The sequence below is a fragment of the Strix aluco genome, chromosome 1 (genome assembly GCF_031877795.1).
Source record: "Strix aluco isolate bStrAlu1 chromosome 1, bStrAlu1.hap1, whole genome shotgun sequence".
In the NCBI taxonomy this organism is placed as follows: Eukaryota; Metazoa; Chordata; class Aves; order Strigiformes; family Strigidae; genus Strix; species Strix aluco.
The window spans coordinates 159,143,890-159,157,470 of NC_133931.1; the positions used below are offsets into that span (position 1 = coordinate 159,143,890).

At 36.7% G+C, this 13,581-nt stretch overlaps 1 protein-coding gene across 1 annotated transcript in view; it reads right to left on the reverse strand.

Annotated features, from left to right (window-relative positions):
* CNTNAP2 (contactin associated protein 2) overlaps nt 1-13,581 on the reverse strand; it is a 1,208,164-nt gene that overhangs the window by 357,914 nt on the left and 836,669 nt on the right. Inside the window, exon 13 of the mRNA XM_074842898.1 lies at nt 8,422-8,622. Coding sequence (XP_074698999.1) covers nt 8,422-8,622 — 201 coding nt within the window. The remainder of the gene's footprint in view (nt 1-8,421; nt 8,623-13,581) is intronic.

The window sequence follows — 13,581 nt, forward strand, 5'->3', positions numbered from 1 at the left end:
GCAAACGGGAAAGAGAAAAAAGGTAAGAAGAACTTCTGAGATGTTAGCAGAAAGCAGATTACTAGTTCTTAAGGTGATGGGAGAAAAGATTCTCTTCAATAGTATAGCATGTTCCAAAATACAAATATTTTTGTGGATACAATTTAAATTTGGTACAATACATTTATTATAGCTATTCATCTATGCAAGTGCTTTGGTGGACTAATTTTAAAAATAGCTTGATGGATATTAAATATGTCTTGAATTTACGAGTTAGTAAGATCTATCCTATAGTTACATGTATCTAATTGCATATCTGCAGTTTAAACAAACCATCATCATTGCTGCTGTGGCAATGCACAGGATCTTAACAGGTGAAGCAGGTGAAGCCCCACTATTAGTTGTGGAGCATATGTTTGGCTTTAGAGTCCACATTGACTACCAAAACATTCCAGCTATTTCTGGAAAGCAGTATTGGGATAGGCTTCTAATAGAAGCTAGTATAATGGGTCTTTTCTAGGGTAACTGAGATAGCAGCATGCACTAAACAGCTGCCACTTTTCTAAAACTCATTATAGTTTAGCAGCTAAATTGGCAACTAATTCCAAATCTTTAGCTGCTGCCTCTGAAATGCTGGGCTGCATTTCAATCTTTTGCATCTTGCTAGTAGCTCTATCTTCCATCATTGCACTGGCCAACAAATACCTGGAACCAAAGTTTACTTTCCACCAATAGATATGGTAAGCTCCCTTTCATTTACTTATTTTTTAATCTGCAGATCCATTTTTTCCAGAAAATATGGTTATTGATTTTTTATTCCTATTCCTATTAATCAAGTGAAATATCTTTCCCACCTCTTATTCCAAGAATCTAAGGAAGTGATCATGAATCATTTTTGCTGGCAACACAAATTCCTTGAAAACAGAAGTCACTGTACATACGTGTTTTCAGTAAAATATGTCTACATTACAGAAAATCAGAGATGAATCTTTTTCATCTTCTCATATTGAGCAAATCTCACATAACAAAATATTTCAAAAGATACATTGAAAAAGGATCTTGTTGAAGTAATTCCTTCTAAGAAGTCATCATTATCTGGAGGCCACCTCCTTCTATATGTATATAGATTTCAACAAAGAAATCTACAGGTACGTATGTCTTATGCCACAACCACATAAAGGCACAAAAGTTCAAGGGGACAATGCACTCTCCCAGATTATAATGGCAATGACATTACATGAACATGATTTTAAAATATGTTGTACTTTTTGCATACTCCCTTTAACCTTTAGTAAAACTGCGTCTTCATACACGCTCAGGCAATGTTGGGTGGTCTAAACGACATTGTTTTAACATTGGCAAATATATGTAGGCAGAGTATGAACTCATTGAAGGGGATTCATGGAAAGAACAGGTTATACTATAAAGAAAATGTGGAAAAGTAGGGAAAATGTATGTGGAATTATCCACAAGGTGAAAAGGGGAAACTACTTCAGGCACTCCATTTCAGAGACAACGCAGAAAAACATTTTAATAGACTGATTTGATAAATAACATCAAGCATACATAGATAAAAAGTGCAGTAAAAAAACCATACTCAAACATACTCCTGGAATAAGATGTAGTTTGGACTGGTCATACCTCAAATAGCCACACACGTTTTAGTAATCACACCATATCCATTCTCAAGTTCATACGCATTCTGCTGTGTTCCAGAGGCTTATCTGATGAACTCACTATGAAAAACAGGTATGATGTAGGGGGTGGGATCTGATAACATTACTAACAACAAGAAGTAGTTCTTACGAAGTAGTTCCAGTACCTTCAAACTCCAAACATTAACTGAAGACTGTTTAAAGAGGCTTCTGAGAAGCAGAAAGGCTTTCCAAATCTAAAACCTAATATAGAAGATATAGCTCAATGCCCCAGCTGGGAAAGATGAGGTTAGAATTTAGGAAAGCTTAACTATAACCTTCAGATAATTGGTACAAGTCACAGTCTCAAGAAATGAAGCAGTATCACCTCATCCATGAAAACAGGGCAGGTAATGTTTCAATAATAGTTGAACACCTTTGTAATATGGCAACACAGGGCAGTGAAGAAAAGGCCAAAAGAAGTCCGTAACACAGTAGGGAATGGAGCACTGTCTTATGATCCTTTTCTTTCATGCACTGGGAAGTACCATCTTCTCTTAATTGCATATGTTTAGCTTGATTCTTCATAAAGTTGTTTATGAGGCACATTCATCTCGGGAGTGGGAATGAAAAATGAAACACTGGATATTTTTAGTGCATATTTGAAAAGAAAAACTACTCAGACTAATGTGAATGCATTTAAGATACAGGTGAAAGAGAAATTCTTGTCAAGACACACAATTATATACCATCTAGATCTGTTTTGGCCATTCGTCAAGAAAGATGACTTTTCCCCAGAACAACGTGGGTTCCTGAGGAAGCAGTGTCTATGACTGTTTCTGTGAAAACAATAACCATGAGTGGTTTTAAACAGGTTTTATAAAACAGGATTCAGTACAAACAGTGGAGCAATTATTGCCTTCCTCTATCGTTCTTTTAAGAACTAAAGATAGTGAATCTCTTCCTGTAATAGGCAGAGCACATTTAGAGAGAGAGTGGGTATGACAAACAACTGGTTTGGAACTTTCTTCTAGAACAGTAAAGTTAAAGATCAAATGAACCCTTTTTTCTTAAAAAGGCATAGCAAAGAGACTAGGGCTCGCAGCACTTTCCACAGAGGATTTCTAATATTCACAAAGCTCTTATCAGCTACTATTGTTTCTAACAAACCCCAAAGCAACATGTAGCCGTTTTCACTTCGCGATACTGGATTAAGTCTAATTCCTCCACAACAGCAAAGATAACTTGAAAAATTAGCAAAAATAGTTCACCAGCTAAAAGAATGATGACGATGAAGTGAAACTAAGAGACTCAGTGATCACTGCATCAAAAAACTTCAAAGGAATTGCTAAGAGGCTAGCAAAGGTGCTGAATGAAACAAAGACATGAAAGAAGGTTGCATTAATAATGGACTGGAAAAAATTACCTCTTAACTAACCATTTATGTACCTAACATGTACCTATGAGGGTTGATCTGTACTTCATGAGAAACATTGAATTACTGTCTGCTTCAGATTGCAACATGACAACGACTAAGGAAAAAAAAAGAGATCTCCAAAAGCTGTTAATTTCCATTTCTAGGACATGAGCATGTAGATCGCAGTGGAGCAAGGACATTGTTGCTGCTACCCTTGTGCTTGAAAAATCACTAGAAGTTGAAATCAGCTTTTCTAGAACACTGTCAGAGAAGAAGGATTCAATCAATAAATTTCTTAAGGCTGGACAAGATACATGAAAGCTTACAGGCATGTTTTCTGAAAGAACATTGAGAACTGAATGCTAAAGCCTGAGCAAGTTTTGGAGCAGCTTCCCTTCATCATTGTACAACTGCAGATAATCCCATTTCTCTCAGAGTCTTTTTGAAAAAGTCTTATTAGGCAGGAATTATATCTGCAACTAGCATTCTAGATCAGTTAATGTCTAGCGATGTGAAAGTTTATATTATATAGAGAGTTCTGATTTGGATGGCTACTTAGGAAAAATACCATATCGCAATTTTTAACTTTGGTTTTATCTGAGTCTACCCATAAATCTTATTTACTACTAGTATCACAATTCTTTTATTGTAACTAAAACAACCAAACAGCAAATTAAGTTTTCTATTTCACCTGTGAAACTCCTGAATTCATGAAGCTGCTGTCTCATTTTCTCCAAAGACAAACAGGCATGGAACAGTAATTCATGTACTGCAGTAACTCTGCTTTATGGTTTTCATATGCTGCCTGCAGACATAGTGAATAGGAATAAAAATTGGAACACACACCAACAGATCTCATTCTGTTCTCTGTATCTTTTAGCTCCCTCACTTTGATTATTTGTTACAGCTCCTACAGCTCTGGGAAATGACAGACTCACAGATACTGTGAACACAACAGCCCTCCTCCCTTCAGGGTCTCATTCACAGGGTGAAGGGAAGAATGGCAGAACCAGCATGCTGTTCCCTCCCCATTTCAGAGGCTGAGATCAGTGGCCTGTAGAGAATTTCATACCAAGGAAGTCACAAGCAGGTATTATTAGGAAGTCTAATGACAACAGTGGGTGAATATATGTAATTTTATTAACTAACATTCTGCATTCTATTAGTATATTGTACCACTGTCCTCTACAACACTTTGTTTCTTACAGCAAAGAAGGGAAACTTCTTCCTGTAAAAGCAAAGTGATTCTATATCCTGCGTTGCCTCTTTCTCTCTTGTTAACCAGTGGGCACAAAAGAACTTTCTTCTATCTCCAAGCTCCTGTTTGCAAATGAGGAAAATGTCCTATTACCTCCCATACCAACTGGAAAGTGTATGGGCATCAAGAACTCAGAAAAAAGCTAGTTTTCTGCATGTCCTCGGTACTAAACATATCATTATTGTCTCAAAATGGAAGTTTCCAAGGAAACAAGAAGAAAAGAGGATATAAGAAATATAAATGTAAATGAGGAAAACAAAATGAAAGGTCTGGTGGGTTTTTTTCAAATTTACGTAAACATGTGCACTGTTATTAAGTTGCAATTATGAACCATGAGCTTATCATTTCATTCATTTATTAACAGTAATAGTTACTTGGATTGCCAGGATCAAGCCTCTAGCATGCTAATAACTGCAAAAGAATTACTGTTCTAAAAATTGTATTATCTAAATAGACAATATAGACAACAAGAAGAGTCAGCCCCATGTTGACTGAACTGGAAAAAAAAAAAAATTAAATAAATTGTTAAAAGTCATAGAGGAAATCTGTATCGAGTCAGGAACTGAACAGGAACAGATTTCCTCAGTACATAATTGACAAAGACTGTGTGACAACTGCATCCACTGCAGGCTTCCTGCTTGAAAACGGTTTCCCCAGAAATTTACAGCATTCCTATACTTTTGCTGTTTATTGTGACAACACGGTGACTTTCAGCACAGGTGCCTGGTTTTGCGCTTTCTTAAGAAAGTAACCAAGCTATCTTGACTAGTTTTGTTTTTCTGATGATCTTGCTAAGGCTTTGAAACAGACCTCTAGGTCTGAACATAATTTAAAACATATTGGGCTGCAAATTCAAAACAAACAAAAAAACAAACCCAAAACGGTAAGGAAAGAAAATTGCATTTCCAGGTAGTCTTCACTTACTACTAGACAAGGACTGTTCATCCAGCTTTGAGCAGAAAATTGGACCAGATGACCTTCTGCAGTCCCTTCGAACCTGAATTATCCTATAGTCTTATGAGATTCCTGTTCTCAGGTATGCTTTCAGAAGTCACTTATGATTTAACTTACATAGAACATCTTATTACTGGATTCCCTCCAGACTAAGCGGAAAGGCATTGTGACCTGTAAAATCTCTCCCAATCCTTATTGTTGGCAATGATTTTAATCTGTTCTCTGGGATGTACACGTTATTTTTCTTGGATGAAAGCCCATGATTAAGAAAAAAGATGACATGGACCTGGAGGAATAAAGACTCAAAGTCTAAAACTCATAACAAAATAATGAGAATTCTTAGTTTGTACAGACTCCTTTTCATGCATCGCTCTCAAAACATGTGACAATGAGAATTCTTTGACGACTAAGCCTGCAGCCAAAAAAACCCCACAACAAAGCAGGTTTATTAATATGAAGGTTTTCATCAAACACAGAATTTTGATGCAGTTTCTACTGCATAAAAAAAAACTATTTAAGCTATTATTAGCAGCAGTCCATATGTTAGTGCAATTCTCTATACTTTTACCTTGTCAGAAAATTCATAACTAAAAGCAGCAAAAGCTACAGTTCACTGATGGCTAGTTAATTACTTGTCATTAATAGATCAATAAATGGCTTTGGTCCTGATTTGTTTAAATATGTTAACTCAGCAATTTCTTCCTGAGAAGGAATCATGTTGTAAAGTGATGTGAACCCCAAGAGACAAAAAAGTGGAAAAGTTGAGTTGCTGCACTGTCTTCTCTGTTACCTCTGTTCTCTTCGATGCAATTTAAAACTAAAGGACTAGTCTATTCTAAGTGGTTACTTAAACACTTAAAGGTGTAATGAAAAAGTTCCGACTTAGAAAAGCACCTATGATCAAGGCCACAAATGCCATCCTGATCCCATGAAGTCTACAGAGGTTTTACCACTGGCTTCAATACAACCAGGAATCCACTTCTTGAGGAATATAAAAATGTTGATTTTTTTTTTTTTTTTTTCATTTCTTTATGTGGGCACCATACTGCAATGATGTATATGGAAAGCTCTATGGTGGAAGAAGCCACATGAATACTTGGAGCTGTGCTGCGACATGAATAGCATGTCATAATATATTTAGCAAATAAGGCAATTCTCAAAAAAAAAGAAAAAGAAACAGAGAAAGGTATGAAAAATTGCTTCCTTAGCTTAGAAACCATAGACTGAAGCCAAGAACACATAGCTTAGAAAGAAAATGTATTGGTCTGTTCCCCACTAACACACAAATCACTGCTGTACTATGTGTACAAACCCTTATAGGTGTTATACAAACACTGCAGTGTGATTTTTTTTGTTACTGTTTAGGTTAAAATGATCTGCCTTTGTCGTTTCTTTCTCTTACTTAAAGGAAAAAGAAAACCCACCTCATAGAATATCTCCAGAAACTCACTTTCCAGTCCAAAAAACTGGCTTATAAAGTTTCTAAGAGAATTTATCATTCCATATAAAAGGTGAAAATGTGAAGAAAGAGGTATTTGCAAAATACACGCAAACATTTTTAAGAAGCTTAAAAATACAAACATCTGGAATTGATTACTCCTTAAAGAAATTTTCAGTAAGTTATTATTTTGTGTGCTGCTTAATTGTTCTTTTAAATCTACAAGCTAGGGCAAACATCTGCAATTACAGTATACATTTCTTTTATTATAACATAGATGTATACTAACAAGTGCAATTTGGTCCTGCAATAATAGTCTTATACATTTAATGAAGGAGAATCTAACACTACTTTGTGTAAACTATGAGCTTTCTATGCATGTTATCTCCAGCTCCATCCCCAAGTGAATTTGCCTTCTAAATACCTGCCCAAACATACATCCATATACTACTTTTCTGAAACATATGCAAGCATAGAGCTTGTATCATCAGCAGAGTCTAATCACAATGTTTCTAGTTATGAACATGATTCAGGATCCTCTACATTAAGGCCCAAGAAAGAAGAAATCATTTTCCACTTTGCAGAGTCTCTGTGTTACGCTAAATTAAGCAAAATAATAGCAACAGAGACAAACCATGCATTAGAAATAGTTCAAAAACATCAGGGAGGAGGGAGAGAAGTAACAAGCATTACAGTATCTATTAACTAACGGAATGCTTATGGAAATAGGGATAAGATGCACATGCATGCCAAATGAATCCTTATCTATAGCACCATAAGACAATACACCATAATAAATTCATGAGGGGAAGCAGCTTAAAGTATAACACTGTAAGCACCCAGCCATTAGTCTCATCTGAAATGCATTTTAATTGCTCCTATCACAATGAACTCATTTCACAATCACAAAAATGTGTTATATGTTTCCACTTATAACCCAGTCTTCGTTAAGTACCATTAAAGATTTATTTAACATCAAATGCTATCATACACAATTAGAGCATAGATGAAGTACTATGTGCATACTAAAAGAATTTCTAAAACTGAATCCATTCTTTATGTGCTGTTTTACTGATTCTGGAACAACTAATACTTTTGTCTTTATCAGTTACATGTAAGACTTGTTGAGGAGGCACATACAGCAAACACCACTAGGACTGTTCTCTTCCAGTAAAGCTACACATCCAAAAGAGAAACTTATAATGAATTTACATACAGGTAACAGCATATCGTGTTTCTCACACAACCACATTACTGACCCTGACAATCTCTACAATGTGTAAGGCATCTCATTACACACAAATACTCCGTGTTTAAGAAACTGCTTCAGAGATATTAGTGGGAAGATTCCAACCCTCATTCAGGCATTGCCCTCGCTGACTGTAACATACCAAAACTGACAACCAGAAAACCAGGATGAAGTTCAGAGCAATTTTTCAATGTCCCTATTGATTAAACTTTCAAAGTTACCCTGTTCACAAAAAGCCTCCTCAAGGAGCAACAGATGTGAGAGAACACACAGATTCATGGCGCAACAAAATTCATTTTAGCAGTAAGCAAACAGGCAAAACTTCCTAAGAAAATAATTTCTTCTGTATTTCCAATTATTTACCTCTTTGTGAACTTTAATGAAGGAGCACAAAGAAGTATGTTCACTGAATGGACTGGTCTAATACCTGTTGAACTGTTCAGATAAAGTTCTTTAACACTGTATTTAACTGATATCCCATTCTCAGCCTACCTGGTGTATTCAGCAGCCGGGACATCTTGCAAGAATAGGAGATAAACTGCTCGCAGTATTCAGCACTACTGGTAATGGCAGAGATCTGGTCCATAGTTGCACTATAGTTGAGCTGCAGCACAGATAACTTCTCCAGGCTGTTGCCTCCCATAGAAGTCTGCATTTGCAGATCATGGTACACAGTTGTCCATACTTTATCCTCTGAAAGAAGGGGGGAAAAGACAATTGGTTAGAAGCGGACAGTGGAACTGAATTAAAATAAATTTAGGCCTTTGACAAAAGATAAAAATGTTCTGCAACACATTTTTTGAGGGGGTAGTGGGGAAGAAGGGCATTGCACATGAAAAGTCATCGTGTGAGAGCATAGTTCCAACATCTGTGAACTGATGAAAAGACAAAACCCTGATTACCTTTGTAGATTTGGTAATTAATATACTGTGTGAGGAGACTTCCTCGAACGACTGATGCTAATAGTGACATAAGGAACTAATAAGGATTAGCTTTGATCAGAAATTGATTAGAAGGACATAAGGCTGATGCACTAAAAATTCAAGGTTTCTATATGAGGAAGATTCACCGTGCATGATAAGTTGCCGTGGGCTGGAGAGCAACACTGCTTTGCAGTACTGTAACAACAGGGATGCACCAGATTCTTACATAATTGCATAATTCAGTGATTAATACTGAAAACACTGCAGTTTATCAAGGTTTCCACATTTTTACCCAAGCTGTGTTCCAAGGGTAAACCAAAATTACTGCTTATCGACACTTGAATATTTTACAATAGCAGGACCATATGACCTCATTGATTGTGGTTATGGTACAGATATCAGCATAAGAAATAATCGAAGTAGGAGGCAATGGAAATATAAAAGCTTCTGTTTAGTTGTGAAAAGACAAAAGGAAGGGGGAAGGACAACCTCATTTTGGTGATAAGAAACACAGCAGCATTGGCTGTATCTCAACAGTTCCCACAGCCTATTGCACATGCAAAAAGTGTGTAATATCTAGCCTACAACAGACTCTGTATGCATTATACTGCTTTAAACTACTACACAGCAAGTCACTAGAAGTGTTACTGTGTGTCATTTGTAGTTAGCAGAGGAGATTTAAGATGAGATATCATAATAATGAAACAACACACTCCACACTCCTCTTTGTTGGAAGTTGGAAGGTAGTTTAGAAAGGAAATAAAGAAAAGTCACAGCAATTTTCGTGTTATAGCCCAACCATTACTTTTTCTTAGAGGGACATTACACAGAACCAAAATGAAAAAAATATTATCTGAGAAAGACATAGGGTTTCAGAGTTAAAACAATGAAGAATTCAGTCAATATTAGTGATACTGTCTTCCTGTAAGAATACTGTTCTATCACTTAGGTGTGAAGAACTTTTAAATACAAGTTGACTAGCTACCAGTGTAAAAACCCACTATCTCAGCTGATACTTACTATTCATATTGTCCATCTCAAATAGCCAAGGACTGAAATAGGTCAATCCTCCTCTGTTAATAAAACCCAGAAAAATCTCTATTTTCTATAGATTATCCTTTGGCATATTACTACAAAGCTTCCTAGAAGTGAATCAGGTTTTGTCACTAACATTTATCAAGTATAGTTCTTTTCACATATTGCTTTTCTGTTTTTCTTTTAAATTTTCTTTCTGTCATTTAATATACTTCTAATACTGAGGGACAAGTCAAAGAAATGTTTCTTAGACTTGGAATAGGAAATGTGGAACCTTCAAAAAATCTGTAAGAATATATTCTGGTGCCTTGAACCGGCTTGCACAAAAGCCCTGTTTCCCAGATGAGCCAGCCAGGCATTTGCCCCAGACAATTCAGCTGTTCCTGTAGAGCAACACCACTGACCACAGTCACCCTTCCAGAGATGCAGAGACTAAAACATGCCATGCCCCTAACTTCGCTGTATTTATCACAAGAACAGATTCTCCAGGGAGATCATCTGGCAGTTTCAGAGAATACTAATTCACCTGACAGATGTGCCTTACAGCAATAAAAACCATAAAATATAGTACATAGCAGTATGTTTTTGATTCATCTATGTAAATCTCATACCTGTTAATGCAAATCCCTGAGTCATTCTAAAACCTGTGGCCTGATACTGTACTTCATTATTTTCACTACATGAAAATACTTTGATAAATTGGGGCATACTCAGAAGTGCTTTGGTGGTTCTTCACCAAGTTCACAGAAATGTGCTTACATTTACTGATGAGGTTTGGGTGTGACCCAGAGTAAAGTTATCTTCCCATGTTATGATTATTCTTATCTCCAGGACTCTGTACTCCACCTTATTTTCTAGCCTTAATTTTCATTGCATAGTGTCAGGCTATTTTGGATTACATGGAGTCATGTGGACCCGTGTGTTGTTCGTAACTGATATGGTGCAAGTCTTTCTAATCAAATGTTCAGAGATAAGGTAAGCAAAGTGGACAGATCCTCCACAGGGAGTACGTACCACTAGCCAAATGAGATTAAATTCAGCAGGTGATGCAAAATGGTTATTATGTTAATATTCATATCCTTAGTCCAAAGCTCTATATCAAACACAATACTATTCTTGCAGCAAGAAAAAAAAATAATTAAAAAAAGAAAAGGCAGGGGAAAGGAAGAAGAGGAATTCTTATTTCTGTATTGCTTTAATCCCACTCCCAAGTACTGAGAATAAATTTATAATTGTCACCTGTCAAGTTGTACAGAGAATACAACTCAGTTTTGCTGAGAGCCTGGGATGGAAATTTACTGCAGATTCATTTTCAAGAAAGGATTGAGATAGTTTATACATTCACTGATAGAAATGTCTCATTTTTGGCAGAAAACATGTAAGAGCTCTAACGTGTTAGTAAGGCATATACTAGGCCAGGCAGAGCTTCATCTTCAAGCCAGCAAAGACTCCTAGAGTATTGCTAAGCCACGGGAATGTTATTAGCAATAGGAGCTGCATTAGGCATTACGTCTGTGAAGGACATTCCTTTTGGATATTGGATTCTAGCTAAGCCAGCCCTGACGTTTTCCCTCCCAGCGGGAGGGGTTCAGGCTTTACCGTGGCACACTGTATGAAAGAAGATAGAAATGTACTCATGGATGGACCTAGATTGCTTTTGTGTCTGTCAAACATATCCTCTGAACCACTTCAGGATCCTTCGGTTGAAGTACAAGTACTGCTAATGGATAAAAGTTTGTTGCACCTTGTAATGTATAGATACATATATGTGTATATATACATGCATGTGCATACAGTCATCAACCATTTCTAGAAAAGCATCTCAATCTCTTCCTGCTGTCTAGAAGATGATGGGAAATTTATTAGGGTACACCTGGCCAGTTATTGGAAGGAACTCTAGCTCCCATTTCACCTGCAACTAACTTGTTGATAGAGTGGCTCAAATGACTGAAAAGTACTTGATCATAGTAAGGAAAAATTTACTGACTTACCGATGCACAGGGAAATCTCACTGGCAAGCCTGAAATCAGTTATGTCAGACTCACAATGCACATAGGATAGGCACAAGGGACACATAGAGGCTGACAATTCCTTGACATTCAGCAAGCTGGCTTGTTGAGAATCTGGAAGCTGAAAGATCTGTGCCCACAGGTCAGGCACAGAGAGAGTGTAGAGAAAAAGCCATGGCTGGTGTACAGGAAGGAAGCTCTTTGTTTGGTTGGTGGATTTTACACTCTTCACACATCTTTCTGATTTAACTAAAAAGCTCTGCCGCGAGGCACAGACTGAGACAGTCTGGGACAACAGGGTCTTTCCTCAGCTGGAAAAACACATTGACAGTGTAACATGGACACAGCCAAAAATCCATTCTCCCCTCCCCACCAAGAGCAGACTCCTGCATCTCATACAGTTATGTTACTGGGGTTGGCCTTAAGATGTCTGGAAAGACTTAAAGGAAAATGTTGCCAGGCACAAATCTCAACCTTATGTATTGTGTGCTGATTACAAACTGCTTTTTCCCTTTTAGTCTTAACTATTTGTCAATGTGATAATACTTCCCATGGAAATCAACTACACATTTATAGATTGAAAATAATGCCAACTTCTTCATTTATGGTTCCAGTTTCTCAAAAACTGCTTGTTAGTTGAGACCACTCTTCAGAAAGATTGAATCAGTAACCTGCTTGCAGCCAACTTCTCTAACAGAAAAGGTAGTGCAGATAATTCATAGTAACTCAAATACCTGTATTATCACCTTTTACAGAATTATTCCCATGAGAACCCATGAGAACTGAATGTGGTAGTCATAGTTAATATATCAAAATCTGGAACAAAAGCTACCTCTCATTTTCTGTCAATAATACACAGAAATCTCATTTAAGGTACACGGAAGTGAAAAATCTGGCCTAGTTAACTGTAATTTGAAATATATTCCTGACAATTACAGTCACCACAATATTGGTACGAGCATTCCCCTAATACACTGGCAATTATTTTAAGAAAGCATAACATATGGCTGTTTCTAATCCCAAGTGTTTAGAATCAATTTGTTGGTCAGAGCTGTGTATATGACTTCTGTAAGCCAAACACACCTTTGAAGAGCAGACAACACTTCACAATTATAATGCTGTTAAGTAGCATCATCGATAAAATATTCGATGTGCTTATGACCTTTGTTATTCAAATTAAAAACTGTATTAAAATGAATTCATGTTGAGAGTAGCTATTAATAATTTAAGGATAATTATAGTATTCTCATAATATTTCTTTATCGCAGACATATTAACAGGAAGTTAAAAGTTAGTGTTTAAAGGAGATCCAAGTATGTTTTAAATTACAAAAATGCAATAGCGTTACAGAAAAGGGTGTAAGAAAAATTTAAAGTAAGGGAGAAAAAAACCGGGGTTGTTTGCGATATTGCATGGGACAGTCACCATTTCCTGGAGGCTCTGATAATGTACTTCTGCACCTTAGTCCACTGTGTAGTGTTTTCTTTGAGGCTGGTCATAATACCCTAGTCCAGTGAGTAGTTCGGTTAGCCAATATAAGTGCTGGGCTTGGCCTAGAATTGGAAACACATATAGAGCCACAGAACTTTGGAAAAAGACATGGGAGTCGAGCAAAAAAGTACACAGTAGAAATCTTCATGTTTATGGTCAATCTCACATCATTAGCTCATAAAACCCAAGAGACT